We start from the raw sequence: 26,135 nt of genomic DNA on the forward strand, positions 1-26,135 counted from the left end.
TTTGTTGCCTTGTTTTCAATTTCCTCACGCGCACAACATCCACCAATCGCAAGACTGCTTGCTTGGGGACCTCTTGATCATTTCACTAATTTCTAATTTCTCAACTTTTTTCAGCAAAGGCCCATTCCCTTCTGCAGACGACTACATGGGTTCTGGTCCCCGTAACCTAAAAGAGTAGAAGTAAGACGGTACAAGTGATGGTCCAAAACCATACCGATGAATTAACTGAAGGATATGAGCTTGCAATGAAGCTGAAAAAAAAGTGAATGAATTAGAATATGATCAAAAGAATGAAAGGAGAGTGTAATAGAGAGAAAAGGGGAGAAAAGAGACAAATAACAAGCGGGCTGCCGTGGCTCAGCGGGGCTGTCAGGTTCAATCTGGTGTGGGCCGGCAGGATAGCCAAGGAGCAGTGACTGGGGGAGAGTCCTGGGAGACTTGCGTTTCCTGCCTGCCTCGCCTGCAGACAACCTCTCTTTGTTTTACTGGCCCTTTTTTCCCCTCTACTCACCGCCAGCCCCCCTCCATCCACTCTCCACCACCCCGAAAAAAAAACACAACGGGGCTACCTCCATACGTGAAGAGAGGAGGCTACAAACAGAGACGGTCACGGGGGGAGAAGCAGAGACAAATGAAGCAGAGATGAGAAAGAAGGTGAGGGAGTCACAGAAAGAGACTTTATTGTGAGGCAGACATGAGGATGGAGACAGAGTGACTAAGGGCATAAAAAGGCTTGAAATAGAAAGAAGAGAAAAAAAAATAATAAAACAAGTCAGATGAAAACACAACTGGAATTTGAAAAGAAAACAAGGGCTGCACAGCCCAGCTGGAATGGGCTGGCGGAGATGCCCAGTAATATGGGCTCATCCACGTCTTGTAGATACCCATGGTGGTGTTGTTGTTGTTGTTGGTAGCAAATTACAGTGAGTGAAATGTAGGGAAGCAGAAGTGCAGAAGAAGGAATGAGCAGCACATGCAAAACGTAGTGGCCAAGTGGTCGGGGGTACTCGCAAAGGCAGACCTGAAAGTGCACAGAGCCGGCTCTTCCCCAACAACCTACCCACCCCCCCCCCCCCCCCCCCCCACCCCCTTCATTTTTCCAGGCCTCGCTCTGACTGCGACTTGAGCCAGTTTCCACTCTGGTCTGGGGTGTGGTGCACACTCCTGGGAGACTTCGACTGCAAGACACGTTAGTCAAAACAAGGCCCGAGCGCTAGACAGAGAGGCCAAGAGACAGAGAAAGACAGCGGGAGGCAAGAGACGGAGAGAGAGAGAGAACAACTGAGTAGAGAGGCTGAGATAGACAGAGAGACAGAGGAGAGGGAGGTAGAGTGTCTGATCCAGGGAGAGAGAGACCCAGACAGGGCAAACTTTTTAATACTGTAATACAGGTGCTTTAAAAAGCCATCTGTGCGACGGATGAGCCATAAGAGGAGGAGAAAGAAGTACAGGAGACAGAGAAGCAACGGAAAACAAAAAAAAATTGTTCAGAGCAACAGGGGACTGCAACACTGCTGCACATAAATAACATAATTATTGCATATGCAAGTTTGGTGCAATGTTGTTGTTAATATTTTTTTTTGAAGAGAGAATTGCGTCTTTTGATTTTTTCTTTATTTTCAAAATGCGAAGGGGAGCAATTGAAAGTCATAAATGTAGGACAGCTTGTACACATAAAGCCGCACTTCCAGCTGTATTGCCACTTTTACTTGGCAAGAGTTGAGAGACATGCAGAGGAGAATATGAATGCCCACGCTGCAAATTATGAAATTCCAAAAGTTCATAGCAGCACCTAAACAGAAGCTAAAAATGGAAGACTCATTGCAGAGAAACAACGGCGTATCATATGCAATCATTAACACAGAGATAATACCACAAACAAAACACATACCCACTGTAACACATGCTGCATTAAGACATGCAGGAACCCACCCACACACACATCCACAGACAAATACATAGACTTTAGATACACACACACTCACACACCCTTTCATAGCTGCAGCATTCCGTGTTTTATATGCTCTCTTTTATTCATAACATTGCATTTTACACCACAGAGTCTGGAGCAGATTAAGGGTGGTCTCCTGCTGCATGCTCGTGCTTACTCTACCCCAAAGAGCCTGTATGGTATTTGACTGTTCTTGAAGGGCAATGTGAACTTGAACATCTGGCAATGCTGATCTGAGGAAATTTTGATAAAGGCTTATCCGTGGAGAAAGACTTATTTTATTGTTGAGTCACAATCCCCCGATCTCTAGGTTTTTTTCTTTATGTTATTTCACTTTATCACTTAATTTTGCAGCACTTAGTAATATTCAAATCTGGTTCATCATGCACATAATTCCGAAACTAGGGCACTGTTTGTCAAAACTATTACACACTAAAAAAAAAAAAAAAAAAAATCTACCCCAAATTCCATAAACTTCATTAAAAAAAAAAAAAAATAAAATAAAATAAAAATATATATATTTTTGCATCTTAACTTTACACACAAACAGAACATGTTTAGCTCTCTCCACATGTCAACTACACACTGATGTATTAAACACTATCTCGCATTTTAAACGTGTAGCATGCTGTTGAAATAGACTATTATAACTGAAAATGCAGTATATTGCCATTACAGTCATCCAATTCTCTCTCCAAAATAAGCCTCCATTGTTGTGCGCACCAGGCAGCAAACTGGAATCCTTTTGCTTGTGATTTCTAAGTAATCTAATTGGTTTCAGGTGTGGTCATTTGGTGATGGATAATTGAGTGTGGTATTTCAAGCATCAAACAACACAAAAATACTTAGTTTTGAATGACATGTCTAATGTAGATGACTGGGTGTAGTTATTTGCCAAAATGTGTGAATTTCAAACTTGTGTGAAGCAGACAGTGTGCATGTGGTTTAGCATACCTGCCAATTACATAGTCTACACTTAGTGGTTAGTGGTTTCAATAATCAAGCCCGGAGTACCAGTTCTTGTGTATTTGCAATTGCAAAACATTGTTGTTGCAGAACTTTAGGATGAATGTAAATAACTTGAAACAAAGTGATCCATTTAAAATTGGACGGGTATCAATTTGATACGTTGGTCGTGTTCCCGAATTCTTGAAAAGTCACCCTGTAGGAGACACAGGCTTTCCCTCAGCTAGACGCTGTTCATTGGCTACGGGATCACGGGACACGAGAGGAGGCACAACCAGTGTTACAGGAGCCCATTATAGAAGTCACCTCTTGTGAAAGGGAAATGCTGTTGAAGGGAGTGACCGTGTATTCCTGCCAGTCCAAATACCTGGCGCTGAGAACCAGGAAGACCGGGGTCGGGGGTGACTGAGCAGAATCTTATCTGGCCTGCCCATTGCTCTATTGGTATTGAAGCCTGGAGAGAACAAGTCCGCTGCCTGCTAACGCTCACCACTGGCGCAGATAGAGAGAGGCAGAGGGCATTCTCGGACACTTATCAGACTTAGTGTTTCCTCTCCTCCTGCCTCGATAGGGCCCCTCATCCTGTGAGCAAGGCTATCGCTGTTATTGCAGTCCTTTCTCCCGTCTCTGGTGGTGACACCATATAGCCGATGTAAAGGATGTGTAGTGTTTTTTTTTTTTTTTTTAACTGATACGCAGGGCAGCTTTCGCCTAGCTGGTGTTGTGTCAGCACAAAATAATGTTTGTAGAGTGAAAAGGCATCCAGAGGAAAGAGACACTCATCCAGTGCTGCTGTGGGTGTTGTTCTCAGTAACTCAGCTCGGCTTTTGAAAGAATTTCGCTGGTGTAACATTACCAACACTGCAACAGGTCTCATTTGGCTGCTGCATTTATACTTTACTGCAGGTTTGTAAATATAAATGCTGATTCGATGAGCGAACTGGATATTTTTGTCTAAGCTAAGACACCTGTGAAAAACATTCACCCAAGCAGTTCAACTTATAACACAAACAAATCCATTTTAATGATGTTTTTTTTATGTTTACATTAACTACGGAAATATTATGCACTGTTAAAAAAAACAAAAAACTCTCCATGACAAAAGTCAACATAAGGTGACCTATTCTTCCCGTTCGAACGAGCGGTCAATATGTTGAAAATAGAAAGAATTAAACAAACATGAATAACATTTTTTAGTAAAGTTGAGTTCAAAACAAGTAAAATAACCTCAACTAATGTACAGATATTTTATTGATGAATAAAAACTGAATTAGTGGTATATTACTAGAACATTTTGTGAAAGTAATCTCATAAAAAAAACAATGTAACACTTAGAGATGGCATTGAACACATTTCCCCCTGGGGATGAATAACGTATATATCTATCCATCTATCTATTCTGTAGTGCAAAATGTGTAAAAGTGCAAAATAACAAGTGGTGAGTTAACACGCACACTTCTATACACTTCTTTCCACTCCAGTCTCGTCTAAAGCGGGCTCTTCTGCCATGTTTACCACACATGTACTTGCTTCCGCACCTGTCCCTGATGCCTGTCAAACAACCTTATTCACACTTCATACGCCCCTCTTCTCTCCCACAATCGTCACATTCACCGTCTGTTTTCGCCCATGCTGCTGCAGATTGAACTCATCAGCACACTGCTTTTGTCTTCTGGTTAAAACGCCTCTATTCTGACACGTCCCCTCTGAGCTATTATGCGTCACAGTGTTCAGGTAGCAGTTCTGAATGGCAGGGTCTGCTGCAGCAGCTTGGCCCTTGTTATTCAAACAACACAAAAGGTGCACCTGCACAGAGCTTTGGCAAACCGGTTACTGCATGTGCTTTGGATTTGTGTAAGTGGTCTGTATCATCAAGTGTGTGCTCTCTGTGTGTATCCATTTGTATCTACTTGTCTGAAGCTGGCAGGTACTGTGAAGCAGTGTTTTTGTCATTCTTCTATTTAGGTAGTCAAACAATCTCACCGTGCTCCCCTGATATTACAGTTACATCAGCCCAAATACACACACACACACACACAGATGGATATTAAGATAAAGCACAAAGGATGAAAAAAAAAAGATTGTGTCCCTACCCTCTTTGGCAACCAGACGTGGGGATGGGTCTGTGTGAGATGGCGTGTTGTAGGATAATGATGAGCTACCTGTAATGAAGTGAGACAAAAGAGAGCATAGTAAGACAAAACAATGTCTCATCCGCCCTGTACTACAGACAAATTACGACTAAAACTACCATATCAAAAACTATATAAGAAATATACAATTTTTTATAAACTCTAACACAACATCATCAAGTGATTAAAGGTATACATTAAACAATATTTAAAAGCTTAAAGGTACTGTATAACAAAAGTCAGCAGGTGGCAGTAGTAGGCTCAGCTCAATTACTGACAAGCAGCACTATGGACCCATTTTTATTTCTTGAATTGTGTTCAAGTTTTGTCTTAAAAAATAATCTCAGAAATAAAGAAATTCATGATACATACATCTAGTCCTAAATAAGCAAATCCAGCACACAGTCAGCCATTTAAATGTAGGACAAACCCCATTGCCTGTCAGCATTTTAACTGCAAAACCCGATTCCTGAATAATAAAGTCAGAGAGGCAAGAGTCTGCATATGGCCGCCTATTCATTTCACCTTATGGAGCAAAACTCTGCGCCGCATTCCTCCACTTACTCAGGCACCCTGGGCGGCACCAAAATGCTCTCTTAATTTTAGCTGCCCCCAGGCATAAATCAGCGAGTGGAAAAACAGAGCCAGAAATGCACAGTGAAAACACAAGAACAGCTACTGCATGGGGAGTGAAACGCTTTAGCAGCGAGACGGCCACGGAGAGCTGCTGCGTAAGGAAGATACATTTTTTGAATGCGCAAATCTGAAAAAGAACAAAAAAACTCCAAAAGCAAAAATAAATTTGTGATGTGCTTGAGATTCGAAGAAAGACCCGTTCCTAACTTGCTGTGCTACTAGCGGTGGGGTTAGGGGGATGAAGGGGCTCATGATGGCAGACTAGGGGTCTGTTTTTTTAGGGGGTGGCTGGGGGGGGAAAGAGTGGGGTGCTCCACAAATGTATTCTAACCTCCCAACACCCCACCCCTCCCAATCTACCGACTCCACAGCACCCCCAAGGCTCTGGGTCTAGTTTAGAAACCTGGGGGCCTCAGAACAGGGGAGCCATTGTATGAGGCATGGGTCCCTGCACAGCAATCAAACGCAGCTCCCCGTACAAAAATAATTCCACACGCAGAGTGTATAAGCGCACGAGGGCAAGCGAGCCACCAAAAGCTTTGGAATGAGGGAGAAAGTGTAAGAGAAAGATGAACAGACGGCACAGGAAAATCAGAGGGAAAGGGGAAGGAGGGGGCTGTTAACCCTTTTCCTGCTGTGTGCCACATATGTGGCCTGACCCAGACAGGCAGCATTGCTGAGAAAACCTCAAATCATCCCACAGAGAAATTCAGGGCTGTACGAGCAAGAGTGAGAGTTAGTGACGGAGTAGGGGAGAGTGAGTGAGAGGGGGAGAGAGAGAGGAGAGAGAGAAAGACCCCACAGCTGACAGTTTGGTGGAGGGAGTCTTGGCTGTGCTGCCTATTTATTTGGACGGCTTCTTCCTCACTCAGAAAACAAACATGTCCTGGTAATCTGACAGCACAGAGGGAGAACTGGCCAGTGTTCAGCCTTTAAGACCCTCACTCTCTCTTCCCCTCTCCAGTCACATCTGCTCAGAGTCTGTAAGATTACATAACATCCACAAACAATTTTCTTTTCTCTCCTTCCTATGACTGATGGCTCCTTTAAAAAGGGCCCCGTCTTCCAGTTTTTGCACGCCCATAATATTGAGATGTTTTGGGGCTTGTTCAGCATTGTGATTGACCTCCATCAGGCCCCTGCTGTTTATTCTGCGGAGCTATAGACACCGCTGCCTCAAACATGTGGTCTGAGATTTGTCAACAAACCGAGGGTCTCAGTCACCCAGTTTTGGGAATTGTGCTTCCTCGAGGCAGCCCACTGGGCTCCAGCCAACAGTAAGTCATCCTTTTAAGTTGCACCACTGGCCATCTTCATACCAGTCTTCCATAGATAGATATTTGCAACAAGTCCATTTGTCACGGCCTCAACTGTTAAAAATGAATCGTTTGTTAGCAGTGTTGGGGAAGTTGCTTGAGTATTTATTTTATTTTACATTACTTTACTAATTACTCAAGTGGGAACATATTTGCCAAAGCAAAAACAACAGTCAAATCCAAAATTTCCACAGACTACGTCCAGCTTTTTTGGAACAGCACCGCAAACTCAACCCCACTGGTGTCTTCTTTGCTGAATGTTGCAATGCATGAAGCAGCACAGGCAGAAAGGAGAAACGCAGATTCAGACTGGCGGATACAAAGAAAATACTTACAAGCCGAGAATCTAAAAAACAGGCTCTAACAACAGGCAATAAGTTACAGGTGAACAAAACTCCAAGTGAAGACAACGCAGACGTACTGACAAAAGACAATGGGAGCACAGAGACTATACACAAGGATAACAAGATTACATAAGATAACGAGGTACAGGTGACAGCAGGGCTAACGAGCAACAGGTGAAATAAACAAGAAACAAGAGGAGAGGACTTTCAAACTAAAATAGGAAACAAAGTACGACAAAAAGCCCAGTACCAGGACTGTTACAAGTTGTGTGTGGTTAACTTTTAAAAAACATCACTGACTGAAATTCAAGGTTTTGCAGAATTGCCCCAAAATCGACATTCTTAACTGGCGATTGGGTTGCAATCACAATTATAATACAACTCTGAGCAGCTAGCTTTAATTACAGCTGAGCTCATCTCAGTGTTTACACAAATAGCAACTGCTTATTATCCACCGCAGCTTATGCTAATGTGATATGTACATAAATTCTTGTAGTGCTAAGTGCCTGAACCCCAGCAGTCAAGAGAGCAGCCGCAGACTGCTCTGTAATGGTGGCTAACTGCAGACAGCTAACAGTAAAGGGCGCAGAGCCAGGCTGTTGAGCCCCTGTGCACCAGTGATAATCTGCCAATAGAAGGAACTAATGCAAGGGGAGCTCAATAAAAATGTTGTGAGGGGAGAAATGGGAGAGAGAGAGAGAAAGAGAACGAGAGAGCGCTCTCCAGACCTCCTTTTTCCCTACTCAGCCTTCGAGCCCAGATGTTTATGGTCTGTATAAACTATTGAGGGCTTGAGAATGTCCCCCACTCTGGAGCGAGCAACAGCAGTGCAGAAGCCCAGACTTATCACTCTCTCTCTCTCTCTCTCTCTCTCTCTCTCTTGACTCCCTCACTGTAAATCCATCCAGACATACAAGCACCGGCGACAGCTGGGAAACAGAACTATTGCAATTCTCCAAAGACACTCAATCATAACCACCTCAGACCGTTTCCACACACTTCTAAAAAAATACTTCACCCCCACTTCGACTTCTTTGTTCTATATCACACTCACTCTCTATTATTGTTTCTCTTGCTCACACCCTCCGGCCCCTGTCCTCAAATAACTACTGTAAAAGCAGTCAAGGTTTTATTTCATCATTCAGTTTGTACTCTTATACGTTTCTTCAGAGCCAGTAGATTCTCAGTTCTCATGTCACGTTACTTTCCCTCATCATTCCCCTTTTATTTGTCCCTGTCTCTTCTCACATCTCTGTGTATCGGAGGATACCGTCTTTCATTGTCTGAGTTTTTTTTTTGCACCGCTCCATTTCCAGCACATGTGGTATCAAACCGACCTACATGGGTGCGATAAAGCAAACAGTCCGTGGTCCCTCCCTGACAGACTAATTTGAACAAATTCTCAAATTGCACCCCAAATTGAAAGCACATTGGGATGTGGGCAGCCATTACTTATAAAAATCTGGATAAGTGACCAACAATGAGGCCAAAATAATGCACGGGCAACTACCCTTGTTACTGCAAGCAGCTGGGTAGCTAGAAAGATGTTCGGATTGTGCCCGCGGTTGCACCGTTGTGGGTGTCTGAACGACATTTCAGCGCATGACGTGGCAGGAATGTTTTGTTATGGTATTGCTGTAGGGTGGGGAAATGTGTCCCTGCCCAGTGCCGAGTGTATGTACAGGGCTTAATGACTCTGAGGAATGTTAATCAGGGGTTCAATAAACAGAACCAAACACACACACACGATGTACACAGATGTGTATGAAATGATTGGACCTTGCAGCATCGATTTTTTGGATATGAATGGGGGGTAATATAGGGAAGAATGAATGGGGTTGGAGGAAGACATCACATGACCTGTAATCACTAATGCTTCCAGGGCTTGGCTCAGTATTTCCCTTCCTCTCTCTTTTTCTGTATTTTGGAAGCTCGGCTCAGCTCCAACTCTCGTGAGTGAAGCCAGAGGTCTATTTTCTGGACGGGGTTACTCCTCGTCTATGATTGTGTTTGTTTGTGCTGCGGGGGGAAAAGAGAGAGCAGCTTTAGTTTCCAAATCACCAGCCCTGCAGGGTCTGCATGAAGCCTCAACCCTCCTCCTCCTCTTCCTCCTCCGTCTCAGTCTTCCTGAGACATTCATTTACTAACATGGTTCCTCTTGCCCTTAGGCTCCCAGTGTCAATAATACACACTGCTCGGTTGTCGGAGAGCTGCCCCAAAACAGGTCAGTCTGTCCAGGCACGGGACGGAAGCATACATCTTTTTGATTGTCGGGAACGGATCCAAAGCAATTTCAACCAGCAAGTGGAGAGGATTCCCGAGACATCTTCTCTGTCTCCAAGACACACAAGGTCTAAATCAAAAAACGGGCAGCATTGGGCAGAATCGCGGTGCAGCACGCCTAAGCTGTGGCTAAGTCACGCAGCCAGTGGCCATAATGAAAACTGCTCTGCAGAGTGTGCCCAGTGGCGGTCAGACAGATCCACCCGCTGCAGCGCTGCACAATGAGGCTGTTATACTCATGACAGGCATCTCTCTCTGCCCAGACGCCGCGCACAGAGAAAACTGTTGACACCCACTAAATGCAGTTCCCATTACATCACACAGAGGCCCATCGCAAATTTTTTGGGAGTAATGCTAAACTTAGTTGAGCCATCAGTTACTCCACCCAATGTGGTGTCATGATATTCCTACAGCAGAAGCAGCTCAAATGCAAAGAATTTAAAGATGGGACAAACTGTTCTCTTTATGCACAACAATCACATTACTCCTGATCTGCTTATTTTCAAAGTAAACGGGAGACATACCTATTGTCCGAACTAGACATCACTGTGTATTCAAGGCAGCAGCCGTACCAGATGTTACATCTTATATCAAAATGTAATTAGCATACTGCCTCAGAAAATTGGCTTTGTTTCCCCGCCGAAACATATGAAGCAGGATTGCACCGAGGAACTCTTCAAAGGCAAGAGGCTCAAATTTAGTTGCCTCCATTGCAAATTGCAGATCAACTTTCTTTGCTGTGCTGAACACACGGGCCTAGCGTGATTCCTGAGGCAATGCACCTGGGCTTCATCTTTCTGGACCATGTGGAATAAGGCGCAGCAAAGTCAAGTGGGGGATGTAGTCGATGGTTATCTTGAGAAGGGAGAGAAAACCCCTTGGTTTCCACAGCTCTGCTTAATACTGTAGCCATTATGGAGAAATGAGTTTCCAGTAAAGGCAATTTCATTGTGTATTGACGGTAATATGAGTACAGTGTGGTGACAAAAAAAAAAATGTGTCGTGTTGTTTGCTTGAGTTTGGCATTTTTTCACTTGCACTTCTCATCCAAAAGTAGAGAAAAGTATATGAAAAGAGGCTCGTGTCCTCACTGAAAGTTGATTTTTTCGCTTCCATTCTTTGGCAGAGATGGAAGCCAATGCCGATTTCAACTTCAGCACAGACAGCAGGCTGTAAAACATTGGTGCATTTCACCAAAATGACTATCCTTACACTGTCAAAAAATCTGATTATCTTCAATCATCAATCAAATGTCAAAACAATTTGTGTTGGAGTCCAATATTTGTTCCAATAACCCATCAATTGATTAACATCCATTGTTCCTCTCGATTAGCCTTTCTGTTTAAGTTGCACAAAGTGTACTTACTTTCCCTGAGGTAATTGAGATGAGAGAGAAGCACTTCGGCATTGTACATGGTGGTGAGCCGAAGAAAGTCGTCCTTGCCCATCTTGCAGAGCTCTTTGCCGTCTGTGTTCTGAAACATGGCCGTGTCGATCTCTAACAGGCCGTACTCCTTGATGGCCCACTCCAGCCACTGGCGCACATGGTCCTGAGACCACAAGGAGGGGTCTGCAGAAGAGAGGGGAAGTTTATTGACTCCAGAATAACTGTTCCTGGACAGACACCAGGATAGACAGAGTTGGGAGAGCCTCATATCTGACTAAGGTAAAGGCAGGGGCAGCAATGAACAAATTGGAAACAGAATTTTTTATCAATCGCAGATCTTGTTCAGGTAGTAAATATTCTTTGTCTTGTTTTAACCACATGAATAGGATTTGCCATATAACTGTTATTCAGATAAATGATCTTTCACAGAAATCTGTTCCTGTGTTTGTTAAAATGTTGAAGTATGTTTTGCATTGAATTTGTGAATATAACTTGACCCCAGTCTGATATACTGCATAGCCTAATCTGGAAACCAAAACTCCAAACATACCACTTGCGGTTAGGGAGTGGCCTCCATGTGGAGCTCCTATTAGGTTAATAGATGAGTTTGTATCAGTTTGGCACAAACATTTGAATAGCCTTTACAATGGAAAATTGACCAAGGCGCCATTCAATTTTAATTAAATGAACAACGTGTGCTTATTTTGGGAAAGTCAGTCTCTTTGGCTCTGCGGCTTACGTGTAGCAACATAATCAACTTAAGTGTTAAAACCTAATTTCTAAAGGCTATAACCCTGAAATTGCACTTGTTACTCCGTGAACTGTGATATTTCACATACTGGATCAAATTGTGAAACCAGTGAAGAAATATATGGGTCTGGCGGACAAACAGACATCTCTACCTGCACGCATTCAGCCGTGCTCCCATGAGTGACCTAAAACATTGGAACAATGCTTTACCTCACAAACCAGCTAAATAGAAATGGGACTCATAAAACATTTACAGCACTGGCAAAATTATACCAAAACAGAAGAGTGATTCTGTCTGCAATCGCAGTAGCAACACAAAGAAACAATTAGCACCTGTATAAATACGCAGTGAGAGTACAGATACAGTGTTTTATAACCCATATTCACCCTTATCCATCTCAGATATGATTTATTTTTATTATATACATGCTTATTGTTATTGCATACCTGCAGGTACAATGACTCTCCGCTCATTGGTGGTCATGTTGGGGGGAGGGGCATTCTTCTCATCCATGTAGTTTCCATAGTTCATCTGAGATGTGTCATTACCCACCACAAGCTTATTGCATTTACCCACACTGCAGTCAACTGGAGACTCCCTGCTACACAAACACACACACACACACACATACGAGAACATTGTAAAAATATCATCAGCAGATAAATTGGGTGTTGTTGGTTTTCTTTTCCAGCCATTGATTTTGGCATGGGATGGATAAGCCCTAAACTGGCTTGGGCCAAGTATACTGAAGATAAGAAGCAAAAAGTGAAGGTTTGTTGTGGTAAAGAAATGGCCTGTTGAATGACTAATGGCAACATGTATGGCAGTAGCTGTAGTGATGACCACCGAATGTCGAATATGTCTCATAAAAATGGATACAAACTCTTATCTCACTGAACACAAAGTAATGTAAGACACAGGATGTGGTTGTTATGCCATACCTGGATCCATTCATGTGTTCATATTCTCTCTTGACGTTGACCCTCACTGGCTGGTTGATCCACTCCTGCTGTGGGGGTAAGGGGTTGATTTTGTGGGTCTGGCCGTAGTCCTGTGTGCCAGATGCAGTCATGTCTGTCTTGGGGAGAGGGGCAGCAGCAGCGTACGGAGGCTCAAATAGGGACTGGTCTTCACTCACTACTGATAGCGCCTCCTGTAGGTGGAAGGAACAAATACTTGGTATGACTTTCTCGACTCTCTTTACAAGTGCAAGTATGTGAGCTTCCAAATAGGCCATATAAAGCCATCCTACCCAATACACACTTAAATTGAGTACTTCAATATTTTGTGATATACTCTTATTTGCTTTAATGCAGGGTTAGATAAGAAGATCGACAACACTCTTAAGTCTGTCCATTTAGAATAAGGCTACAACTATCTGCTAGTTAGCTTAGCTTAGCATAAAGGCTGGATGCAGGGGGAAACTGTTAGCCATTAAAATATGACAAAATACACCTACCAACACCTCTAAAGCATACTAATTAACCCTTTATAGGTGGTTTTATGTGGTTACATTTTTTGGATATAGGCAAAGTGACTTCACGGTGTCTCTGTTGGTTGTCTGGCATTTCATTAAATGGTTTTAGAGGTTCTTGAAGGCAGCTAGTTTTAGTTTTGGACAGAGCCAGGCTAGCTTCTTCCCCCTGGTTCTCTGTGCTAAGCTAGGCTTACCGTGTCCTGACTGTAGTTTCTTAACAGACAGATATGAGAGTAGTAGCAATCTTCACATCTAACTCTGAAAGCGATAAGGCGTATTTCCCAAATTTCAAACTGTATCTAGTGGTGAGACATAACCATGTCATAAGAATGATAAGAATAAACTCATGAGCAGATACAACTCAAGTCTTTCATTTGACACCTGTGACGTCACATTTTCAATCTCTTGAGTATTTTTTGTTTACAGCAATTATGAGCAGTTATGGGTCATATCGCAGTCTGGCATCCAAATAGTTTGTGTACACAACCCATGTAGCAATAGCTTCCTGTTGATGTTGATGTTGATGTTAGGGTGACTTCAATCATGCCCACAGTGGAGTAAGAGAGTTGTAAGGCTGGGCTCTACCACGGTGCTGGTTTATTACCACTATCAGTCAATACATACAGTTTTTCTACCATTAATGAACCATTGGTTCAGAACTAAAACCAAAAAATTACTTCACAAAGTCTGTATGGGCTGACAATTCCAAATATTCCAAACCAAATTTCCCAGATTCCTGGTTGTGTAATCATTTCCTCCATGCTCATTCTTGACTTCATTGGACCCAAAAATCCCCTGACATGCCCCGATCTTTCTGTTCGGTCTGAGCGTCTGAGCGTTGGGCTTCCCTCCTTAGCTGAAGACTCAACAGAAGCAAGGGGGGGGTGGGGGGGGTCGCAGCTACACTGACCCCTCTGCTGTAGCTCAGCTGGAGCAATGTAAGTTTATTAAAGAAAACAAACGCAGACACTCGTGGCTGGCCAACATATTACGTGAGCGCTCCTCGTGTAATGTCTTGGAAGTAAAACATGGATTGTGTACTTGGTGTGTTACATTTCAACATACAGATGTCACCGCTTAGTGTTTGACAATAAACAGAGTTGGGCAATGTCACCATCTCAGACTGGTGCCAGGCAAGTGTTAGATGGCACTGAGTGGGGATACTGCTTAACAATAACTTGATTAGTCAACCCATGTTACAATTGTTCCATCCATCATTGTTAACAACGATCAAACCAACAAATACAAAAAAAGTCTGAATATTAAGTGAATTCATTACAGTCATATGCTTCTGCTGGGGATTAGGCTCGGGTCTGATGCACATCTGGATCTGATGGCACAGCTTAGGCCGAGACGTGTCTAATTCCCGAGGACTGAATTATTTCATTCCAAAATGCCACATATCTGCTTCGGGGGGGGGGAAATGCTACTTAATATTCATTGATCAGTATTTCCAACATGTAGCTTTTTGCAATCTGTAAATAGTTGCTTCTATGAAAGCAATATCCTCATAATCTCACATAACTTCAGGATCATTCCATTCTAAGACATGTCATGCAAGAACATTTAACTTATCCTTGTTTGGATGATAAATGTCTCTTTTTGTAGCAAAAGTGGTACAACTAGAAGGTGACTTTAATAATGTATGTGGAATACTCTGTAATCGCATACACCAAAACACTGCAGTGACTATAAATGGCAGGGATGCTCTTTCACCAACTCCATTTTCACACTGAATTGAAAGATACAACATGCGTTTCCTTTAACTTTCCATGAACCGCAACAATCACAACCTGCGTGGCTTTTATGGCAGTGAGAGCTACTTTATACATTACAAACGCAGACAAAATGATGCTGAATTTACTAGATACTCTCGATTAATGAAAGAGAAAGCATAAGCATGACAAAATAATTTTGTTTCGCAAAATTTGGATATGATCAGCAAAACTAAAACATTGATCAATCGCTTTGCCAATACTTGATCTAATATTTGAACCATGTACTTTGATACTGATTGGCAACCATTTCCTTCAGTGCTTTTCCATAATTACTAAAGTTGAAATCATTGTAAATAGGTTTAAAATCATTGCAGATAATTTCCGTTAAAACTGATCTAATAAAAGAAAGGGACAGGTGAAGCCTTCAATTAGTACAATTCATTAAATCAAGTTATGGTGACCTTTGCAGTGGAAAAGGGGTTTTAATTTGTAATTGCACTATAGTGCCCTCTGTTGTAATGCCACAGACCGACTATATGTCTACACAAAGTAAAGTATACAAAGATTTACTAAGTGTGACAGCTTGTAAACACACTGGAATAAAAGGCACCTGTCTTCTATTTTAAAGCAGATTGACAAGTCAAACTCCTCATTGGGAGATTTTTTTTTTTCCGCAGACAGTTGGAAAGCTTTGTCTATGCCACAAAAAAAGCATTTGTATACTAATTTGTATACTAATTCAATGAAATACTACTCCTCAGATTAATGGGTGGATTTAAAATAGCTGAACCTCTCCAGAGCATTTAACCATTTTGCCAAAATTAGATTTTCCAGTGATTTCATCAGGGGATCCATCATAGTCTGAAGGCTGGCAGCAGGACTCACTATCTGAGCAGAGCACACCAGCTAGTCTGTGGATGATAAAGTGTGGAAGAGTGAGGGAATGTCTCATTACAGCCCGATAAGGGCTTACTGAGCCACTATGACTGTTGCATGTTATATTTACAGTGACATATCAGCCTGTGCAATTGAAACCATGATTGGCAAGTGGTGCGTGCCTATCGAGATTGTAGAGGTTTTTTTAATTTAAAAATAGGATCGCACTACTCTGATGAGGAGAAGCTGAGAGGATGACAGAGCAGTCCCTCAGTTTTCTTTCCAGTATCGGTGGGGAACACACACACACACACACACACACACCGAGAGTTACAGACAGTTTTCTGTCTGCCTCACAATGTCCACAGAGAGTTTGCCACTTAAACAATCAAGATGAATTCCTCCCGAGAACCATGCACATATTCAGTAAAAAAACTCTTGCTTTCTGAAAGCATGAATAAGATCAGAATTCTACTTTTGCAGTATATGTTTCCGCAGGACCACATGACAAAGGGGGAAACACATCAAATAAATCATAGCTCCACTGTTAAACCGCATGCCCCAGTACAAGCATTGTGCGAGTGTGACACCTGCTGGGAGCCACCTCTGTTGTGTTTACATCAACCAAGTCTATCTCTCCAAATGCGTCACGACGCGTCTAGGGCAGACTGGATATATGCAATAGCTCCACATCCAGACTACACGTGTGATTGTTTGACGTTCACACACAGCCAATCTAGCAGGAGACACCCAGAGGGGGGGGGGGGGCATTCCTGTCTTTTGTTTAAGGAGGAAGAGGAAACCTGTCAGGAAAAGATTGTGTGGAGCAGGAAGCTCTCATGGCTAGAGAGCCCGTCCTTTCTTTTAGCGAGCATGAATGCAGCTACAGCGGCCAGTCATTTACACCCAAGGATTCAATTATGACTGCAGTAATTGTCACAGCCCCTTTGCTTTGTTACAAACATCCAGGCTGAGACATCAATGTCCTCCTGCAGCATGGCTTTCATCCCCGACACAGAACAAAACAGTCACAGCGCTGTGAACGCTGAATGACGGGACTGAAGTGACTATGCAGCCTGACATTTTTGTCTGGCCAACGTTTACACTCTTCCAAAACTCACACCACACCCAGCCGCCACAAACCCGCTACTTTAAATTTCCAAAAGAAAACACGTCGCATTACTTTTGCAGACGCTGCATTCTTCTGAGCTCATACACTTGTTAACCGGAGGACACAGACCAAACGCATCGCAGGGTGACTTGCCATTCAACATCTGGTGGCTGCAGCCATACTGCATCTGGAATTTGACTGTCGGGGGCCAGTAGCCAAAGTTAATGTAGACCGGCGCTCTTGCTACCAACATACCGTTTCAAAATAGTTGTGTAACTATATAAGGAGCAAGCCAGGGTATCATTGTGAAGCGTGTGGGTTTTAAGTGTTGCAAACTGAGCAGTTACCGCATGAAGTTACCAAATGACAGCTTTCCTTACACTTTCACAAAACTCTCAGTGAAACGGGGGGAGATAAGTTACAATTATCAACAGCAACACAGGGAGAAAGGGTATTTCTTTTGTGAATACAAAACCATCACACTTTTTTTTTGACCCACGACAGGATCTTCGGACCTAGCCGGGCGATGTGCCACACCGCTGTTGCGCAGCTCGACACATCGTATCCAGCGGTACATCCAGTCATGGATATTGCTCAATCCCCGTTCGCTGTCCAGACTAAACCAAATCGTCGACCTCGTGGATTACTTGTACTTATATGAAAGTATATTCTGCGTGTCTAAAAGAAATAGCCACTCCTTATTGCCTATTCCAGACGTGCGTAATTTTGCGCTTGGTCCCCCAAAATCCAAAGCGTGATTCCGATTTAGCCCTGAATCCACAATTTAACGTATCCTCACAACAGGGCAGTTTATTAAAAAAAAGAGGAGTCCTTTCAAATAAAGAGGAAAATAAGGAAATCTGGTTACCGCTTTCAGACAGAGAGAAGAAAGCCGCTCATCGTCGTCAGATTGGAGGTCCCAGCTCACAGACCGACACAGAGGGGCATTTCAACCCATTGCTTAAAAAAGGAGGCGCAACTCCGAAAAAGCATTCTCCCACAAACTCATACACCCCGTTCTCCACCCTTACCTTAATAGTTCCGTCCATTTTGCGCAATTTTCAGCGGACCCCGACAATATCCCAAACATGACACGCTCCTGAATTAATTCCAGCCCCGGTATGTGGCGGGGAGAAAGAGACACTTTTTACCGGATTGAGTTTTTTCTCTCCTTCTAAATTTGGGAAGTGAAGTCACCACTGTTGAGAAGGTTGAAGAGGAAGCTGTGTGTCACCGAAAGCCCTGCCTTCAAAAAAGCAGGATACTGTCCCAGAGAGATAAGCGGGGAAAACAATTGAGTGTTCGCTCCGCTGTTATGTTTTTCTGCTCGGAAATATTTACAGGATGACTGCCTGCGTCGTGCACAGCCATTGCGTGTTGCCCGCTGTAGAATAGGCTTGTGTGTTTTGCTTTCCCAGTAGTGTCACAGATGGTGTGGAAGTGTTTTCTATTTGTCCAAGTTATGAGTTATTTCTCCACACATTTAACTGAGTTTTTTTTTTGGGGGGAATGAGGCTTACTGTCGCAGGGCACTCTTAAATTATGTGATCCCGTGTTCTGGAGCGCTTTTGGTTCACGCCTACACTTCAAACTTCCATCTGGCCATGCCTCCATCCATCCTTCTGTAAATCAGCCGGTTCTCTGTTTTGTCCTATATTTCATAGCGAAAGTGATACATGAAATAAAGTTTCTATTTTAATGTGGACAGATGCTTCTCTCTTACTGCTGAGCGAGCTCTAAATCAAAACCGGATTGAAACCATGAACACCTATGGCAAGACACCTTGTCTTTTTTTTTGTTACATCTCTCTGTGAAGTTTCCCTGAAACACCATTAATAAAACCCAAGCATTCAGCTCCTAACCGCACTACAGTCTGAGGGTCTGCTCAACACGTGTGCGTCTGCTGTTCAGCGCAGGAATGAATGGATACAATGCAAACAAAGGCACAGTTGAAAATGGGACACGACTGTATTCAATGCATTAGTATTATAGTAATGGGTTTGCTGTTGTTATTCAATGGTTTTCCCTTATACTTGCTTGCGCCTAAAAAGAAAAATCCCTTAATCCCCACCCCCACATAGGTATTTCTCCCCCCCCCCCCCCCCCCCCCCCCTTTTCGTCTGCCCTATGAAATTGCCCTCATCAATTCAAGCATAATTTTAGTGCAGATGCTAGACATGGAGCCAGGTCTGAACGTGACCAGACCAATAACACTGCAAGAAACGTCCTTTTTTTCACAGCACATTCAGCATTTCAGTGACAAATGAAACGCATATCGAACAATATAGATTTAGAAATTTAAATGAAAAACCACTCCAGATTGTACTATTTCAGTGACTTTCTAATAATCGACCATTCCAGAAAATCACATTTGATAAAAAGAAAAACTTTAAATTGAATCAAATTAAATGTTTCTCATTACACTAACATTTAAAAACAAAGTTTAACAATATAATACGATTTAGTTGAAATTGTGATGATGGATATTTTTTGCAGTGTTGAAGTTCTGCCTTGAGAGTGGCTAAACAGAGACTGCGCCGCCGCAACGACTGACAGCAGGACCGGCTAGTCTGCTCTCTCGTTGGGGGTCTGGTGGGGCCGAGGGCCCCCACCCTTGGGACCACCACATCTGGATCCTGCTAAGGGTCAAGGCTTCTCCTGCCTGAGGCCAGTTCAGACTCCTGTAATTAAGGGAGACACCTTGTTTAACTCTTCAGTGACTGGTTTGGTTTCTTTTTTTTGTTGTGTTTTTCTATACATTCCTGCATATAGGTGTTTTGTTGAAAATAGATCAGTGATAAAGTGGCAAATTAAAGAGGTGCTTAAGATTTGACCTCCAGTGATTCACCATACAGGGCTTTATGACCAATAGAACCACATCTCTTAAAACACCAGATTCGTTTAGTTTGTTTTACTTATGTGCGTCTTTGGATTCACGTCATCGGGTTCCTTTAATACAAATGTGAGCTTATACCCTCCATCGCAGCCTAATGAGTGTGGGTTGTGTAAATAATTTAAATGCAGTGCTAAGAAATAGTTTCCAGGATGCTTTTCAAATGACACAAAACCTTCACATTTTCCCGGGAGGTCTGATATTCTAATCAGTCAACATCTCGCCAACAGTTGGCCTCAGACGAGATCGCTCCCTCTCTGTATCAAAATACCTGCCATCCCAGTCATAGAGCTTATTAAGAAGACAGGGGGTCCAGGACCTACCAAGACCATAATGAATACAGCGGTAACAAACATTTTGGAAGGCCAATAAACAGATGCAAGTTGGTTTACACAGTGAACCACAGAGCATCTGGCTTGACGCTGGAACTAGACAGCCAGACATTTCTTCCTTACACCACGAGCCAGTAGCTCCTCTGTCTCTCCGCTGGGGCAACCAGCCAGAGGTGGGCGGACACTATGCAGAGCTTATGTTCAGCAGCCTTTCAATTGTTAGGCCCAATTTTTCTTTTTTAGCATATAAGATCTGCTAAGATTTAGTGTGTGGAGAATTTGGTAAAGTCTTAGAGATAGTGAGTATCAGGAGTTTTATTCGTCGCAAAGGCCTTGCAAGTGAAAGCAGCCTGTCAAAATGGAAACACATACACACTTTAATCTTTAATCAGGCACAGACTTGATTCAGCTGCATGCCAAGGTACTAACACTTTCTCAAAACAAATCAACACGGGAAATTGGCCCCAACAATGTTTTTTTTCTTTTCTTGTGGTTTTTATACAAATATTTTTTTTTTATAGTGTGGTCAAAAAATTAAAGGTAGCACCTCACTGGATCAGTCCTGAGTTGGGAGTGAGAATGTGTCGCAACTTACGTATCCAGTAACATTTCGGAGGACTGTTATCAACCAGAAGAAGAAGAAAAAAATAGTCCCAGTCAATATGAGAGCCCTGCTAACTTTGCTGTTTTTCAGACAGCATATTTGTATTCAGATCATTCCTTCTCTCGGGCTAAAAGACAGCCCGAGTCAAAATACTGAGGGCACAAAAGTGGAGTCTGCAGCACATATAAGCACGAACTGTCTGGCCCCTCGCTCTAGGCCATAATTAATTTGAGATTTATTTTTATTGGAGAGTTCCAGTCTCGCCTGGCCTTAACCAAACAAAACCAAATGTTGGGCCGTGGATTCGCTTGAATGAGGAATATTTCTTTAAGTTTTGTATTGAGGCGTGCCACATACTGACCAATATCTCTCTGAATGTGGCTGAGCCAGGGAGTGCACACACTTGCACGCAAAAAAAAATGCACGCTACCCCTGAGTCCGGGCAGAATAATAATAAAAAAAATAACATTATTGGAATCAGAACAAACAGAAATAATCCAGGCTGCATTTCCACAGCAAATCAAAGAAGCTATATGCAAGCCCTGTGAAATTGAAAGTTAACTCCTTCCTTGTTCAAGTCCCACTACCTCTGTTTGTTCCTCATTGGCCTCCTGTCTTTTATTAGGGAGTAGAAAGACTCATTTAAAAGCATATTTTCTCCTCAAACATTCCGCAATATTCAACTCTCTCACAACAGATCAGGAATTGTTCTGAGCCCTGAAACGCCGAGTCTCTCTGCAGTGGCACAACGCTATGGCTCCATGAAAAGAGCCCTTATTCAAACGGGGATATAAGTCTTCAAAACATTAACAAGTCGCCCTTGGAAAAATACCTTGATCATGAAGATATTACCATAGCTCGCCTCTGCACAATGGCTCATTTAAATGAGGCACAATGCGAGCAGTCACCCTCGGAAGATTATTGCGATGGATGTGAGCAAACGTCATGCTGCCAAATTAACTGACTAACTAAATGCGAGCAAAGTGGACGTTAAACTTGATATCATGTGGACTGTATATGGTCATATATATATATATATATATATATATATATATAATGGTTTCAGTGCCTCAGGTATGTAGCAGTTGCAGGTATTCACGTTGCGATGTAGTTTTTTAATGTGAAAACCAGATGTGCGCTGTTTGCTTTATTTACATTCTCAGGACTGTGGCAGAGAAAGAGAGAAAGAGAAAGAAGGGGGGGGGGGGGGGGGATCATGACGTCAAACATAATAATGAGCCATAACAGCAGCATTTCTTTAGACAATAAAATCCACCACAACAGAGCCACATTTCAACAAATATCTTTGGAGCAACAAACAGAAGGGGAAAATAACAAAGTGGCAATGAAATACAATAAGCCTGGCATACATTGTAATTTGTTTTATTTTTGTCGAATAAAGTGCACCATAAACATTTAATTCGACTTGTTTATATAATGGAAATGATTGGGGATACTTGTCAGTAGAATGCATATTAGACTGGGTAGAAAATAGGTCAATTTATGGTTGAACATCTCACCCTCAATAACAAAAAAAAAACTGAATGAAAGGACCCCTAGTTTGTCCTTCCAAAATTACCTGATCGAAGAGACGGTGGTGTCTTACCTTGACGTAAGACGACGTGTCAGGGACAGTTTGAAACATGTCTACTTGACAGACAGGCCCAAGGGTGCTCAGTGTCCAATGGGCCCTGAGAAAAGGAAAATAAAGGGTATTAATAATATTTTACTATTGTTATTATTTAATTTTTGTATCATTTCCATTTCAACGGCTTTATGTATCGTTTTATATGTATATGGATGATTGTAATGCTTATGTGACTTTTTGCTGAAATTGAAAGCAACAAATACTCCGCGCTTTAGATTTTCTTGCTGCCATCAAGACATCACTTACACTTGACATGACAGCTACGCGCTGTACAGCAAACATCCACAAAGTAGCGCGGGTGTTGTGAACTTCCACATATGGTTTAAACTTCCATCGAAATAAAGGGAAAGTCAAATTTGCTCAATGCCCCCCTGTACGCCTGACTGCACACATAATCCTATGATCCAGTCATAGAGGTCTCATTTTTCTCCAGAGTGGTCAGAGGTATTAGATACGGGTGGGTTTTAATTACCACTGTCCGTACATTAACAACACCAACTGTTACACCACTGACCTACTGCTAACATGGATGAATGACTCCAAGTCGCCCAATGGGAGCTGGGCAATGAGAAGAAGAAGAGGGGCCCCATCCCCACCCCCATCACGTTTTCCCCCTCAAGCTTACCACATATTGAAACACTTTTCGCTTTAATAAGTGCAGCTTACAAAGTCTAGGGTGAAAGGGCACTTAGAGGACGGTGTCTTTAGCCCTTCCCTCCCTGTGCAATTATTCGAGAGGCAGTGGCATATACCATCACAAATGGCTGTTATATAGACTGTGTGATAAAGCAAATGAACGTATATGGACCTCATTCAAGACCTCTAAAGTTCAAAGTTATCTCAACAAGGCGTATCACTCTCCTGTTCAGCATGCTCTTACCTGTCAGGATAATAAATATACAAGCAGGAGTCTTTTACCTATTTCAGCATAATTAGTGGTTGATGCACTTGTGATCTTAAAGCCAGTATACCGAAAGAAATATTCTAAATTAAAGACGCGAAAATGAAACAATAAACAGACTTGGGGAGACGCACACCTTTTATACACGCAGCCAGGGGTTTAATAGCACTCAAATGTCTCCTATTTTATAGCGCAATTGAATCATTGAATTCTTGGCCCCTGATAAATTATCCCCCAAAAAAGAGAGGGCTTCCATATAAACGTGGCACGGCATAAATACTTGTAGGACCAATGTTTTTTTTTTTTGTCTTCTCGGCTTCTGGAGGCAAACGCAGGACTCGCCTCATAAAGTTCCCCAAATGCATCCAATTTCTACGCGGTAAAAAGAGCATAGGACACCGCATCTGCAGCCAATTAGGCTGAGGAGGACTGGTGAATAACGGCGTGAACCTCCCTCCGAGACAGCCCCGTGGGCCGGGACCCCTCTAGTGTTACATTTTAAGCATCTTACCTCTCTGTTATCCATCATAAACGAGAGCCAACTGATTTCCAGCTAATACGTATTCCATTTTCTTTTTTTCATACATAGACTAAAGACTAAAGCCCCTATGGAGAGACTGCGAAGAGACGAGCTGACACAAGTTCAGTGTTTTTCGATAGCAAAACTCTTACTTGCCTCAGACCTTGAATAACTTAACCTTTGAATAACACGTTTATAGAGCAAAGAGACATTTAACATGAACCCAAAGCTTCGAGATGGAGGTCACAGTTTCATTCCGCTATCGGACTCGTTCCGAAACATCCACTATCTGCTTTCTTTCTTTTTTTTTTACAATGTGACTGTGCATCAACAATAACAATAAAACAAGTGGAAACGATTTATTGTCCTCCTGCACGCACACCGCTGCAGAGTATCGCTGAGCAGGACTTTTCACAAAACGCGATTCTTTTTTCTTTTTTTTCTCCACTCACCTGTCGTTTTCCTGCCGGTTGTATGATCTTTTTTTTTCGATCGAATGACTCCTTCGCCAATTCTAGATAATTAGTCCCGTCCAGGCAAAGCCGTTTTTTCCAATGATGATGACAGTGAGTTATTTAGAAAGGGGCTGAAAAGCAGCGCCGTGGTGTATGAATGGAAATGTTGCTGAGACTGGAGAGCCGCGACCAATGAGCAGCGAGAGAAAACCTCCCCTTGCCTGCCGTGTGAGGCCACTGAACCATGAAATAAGGGGAAAGCAGAGAGAGAAAAGAGCGTCATAAATCTGCTGTATGAGAAGAAAAGTGTAGCATATCTGTTTCAATCTTTCTTCTGTTTTTTTAATAGATGTTTTTAAATAACATATGTGTGACTACGTTGGACTGTAACATTGCACATATCGCAGCAGCAGTGGTGCACGTGGGTAAACCGCTCTCAGTAGGCTACAGTCACAAACAGCATTGCAAAAAAACAACATTTTGCTTCCAAGAAACTGTCCTCACACCTTCCCCTCCGCAAATTAGGTGTCGACCAAAGTGTGTTCAGGTGTATTTTAGGCCTGCATTGTAACAACAGAAAGCCGAACATCTGGAAAATGAAACGTCATTCACAAGGATCAATCTTGGCGTTGGAGAAAATAGATAATCTTGTTAATTTCCACGCCTCTCTAAATAATAAAAAATGATTTCCTTCAGTCATGCTGATGATGATAAAGGCACGTAATGCTTACTTCAAATCAGCACGATAGATTTGAATAATCAGCTGGCGTGTCTAGATATTCATTCATGTTCCTGTCTGTCCTGATGGTGACAGCTCCCGTAGGAATACAACCGGCAGCAGTTCCTCTGCAGCGGTTTTCTTTTCCTGCTCAGTTGACCCCACTCAGTTCACTAACTTCATTTCCTTCACATTGCTGCCCTCATCTTCGACCAAGAGTCCCCCTCCAAAGGATGTGGGGCAATTCACGGTGAGGAAAGTCGCCCAACCATAGCTTTTTATAGCCTCATCAAGGTCGCCCTTTTTTCTCTGGAGCAACCGAGGTGAAACAGAGAAGTCGCCTTTCTTTGCATTGGAGAGGCAATAATGAATGCCAAAGATGAGTGAGACGAGGGGCCTTCTGCTGCAATTTGGGCACATTTCACGTGCTCATTGCAAAAAGCATCCATCATTAAAAAAAGTTCTTGTTCATGATTACTTTGTATCATGTGTTATTTTCTGCCAAATAGTGAGGTAACGACGTGACAGAAAAAGTCTGGAAGAAATAAAATAACGACAATACATCATGTAAAAGAATCACTTATAGAAACAGACGAAATACAACTTTCTTTTCTTCTTTTTTTACAGTGTTGGGGGTGGTTTGGTAAAAAGGTCGTCTTTCATCACCGGCTAGACCTTCTGTTTGTGGCACCGCTTCCTAATGCAATGATTAAAAACAACAACATTGATAACAGTGTTCCCAGCACGAAACAATGGACGGAAATCCCAACATCCGTTTTACTGAAAAATGGCATTCATGCGCCTGCTGCGTGGCCTTCCTCAGGATACAGTGCAATAAGTTTTCTAACACATTTGAACAGCAAATATTAAATTCTCTCAAAAAAAAAAGACAAAGAAAAGAAATATACCAGATATTCATGCTAACATTAATAAAGATAGATGCATTGTGGGACCCATTTAATAAAAAAATGCTTTTGATGGAAACCTTAATGTCCAACACTTTTTTAGTAGAACTCACTGGTCAACATGACATCAAGTTTATCAACATTAAGTTAAATCCAATTTCAGTGGATCTAGAATGAGAGGAAATTGAAAAGACAAAAAAAAACGAGGTTG

The 26,135-nt window shown here is 42.5% G+C and overlaps 1 protein-coding gene across 5 annotated transcripts in view; it reads right to left on the reverse strand.

The window, feature by feature from the left end:
- fli1 (Fli-1 proto-oncogene, ETS transcription factor) overlaps positions 1 to 24,433 on the reverse strand; it is a 32,897-nt gene extending 8,464 nt beyond the window's left edge. The window contains exons 1-6 of one of the 5 annotated variants that reach the window (XM_076099974.1): positions 24,299 to 24,433; positions 22,384 to 22,468; positions 12,708 to 12,919; positions 12,213 to 12,364; positions 10,995 to 11,198; positions 5,011 to 5,079 (exon numbers count right to left, since the gene is read on the reverse strand). In XM_076099974.1, the coding sequence (XP_075956089.1) occupies positions 5,011 to 5,079; positions 10,995 to 11,198; positions 12,213 to 12,364; positions 12,708 to 12,919; positions 22,384 to 22,422 (676 nt within the window). In that variant the 5' untranslated portion in view covers positions 22,423 to 22,468; positions 24,299 to 24,433. The other 4 variants (XM_076099973.1, XM_076099976.1, XM_076099975.1 and 1 more) reach the window with 4 other exon arrangements.
- Between the last annotated feature and the right edge of the window lie 1,702 nt (positions 24,434 to 26,135).

Source organism: Anarhichas minor, unplaced genomic scaffold (genome assembly GCF_050575085.1).
Source record: "Anarhichas minor isolate MPS153535 unplaced genomic scaffold, ASM5057508v1 ptg000026l, whole genome shotgun sequence".
In the NCBI taxonomy this organism is placed as follows: domain Eukaryota; kingdom Metazoa; phylum Chordata; class Actinopteri; order Perciformes; family Anarhichadidae; genus Anarhichas; species Anarhichas minor.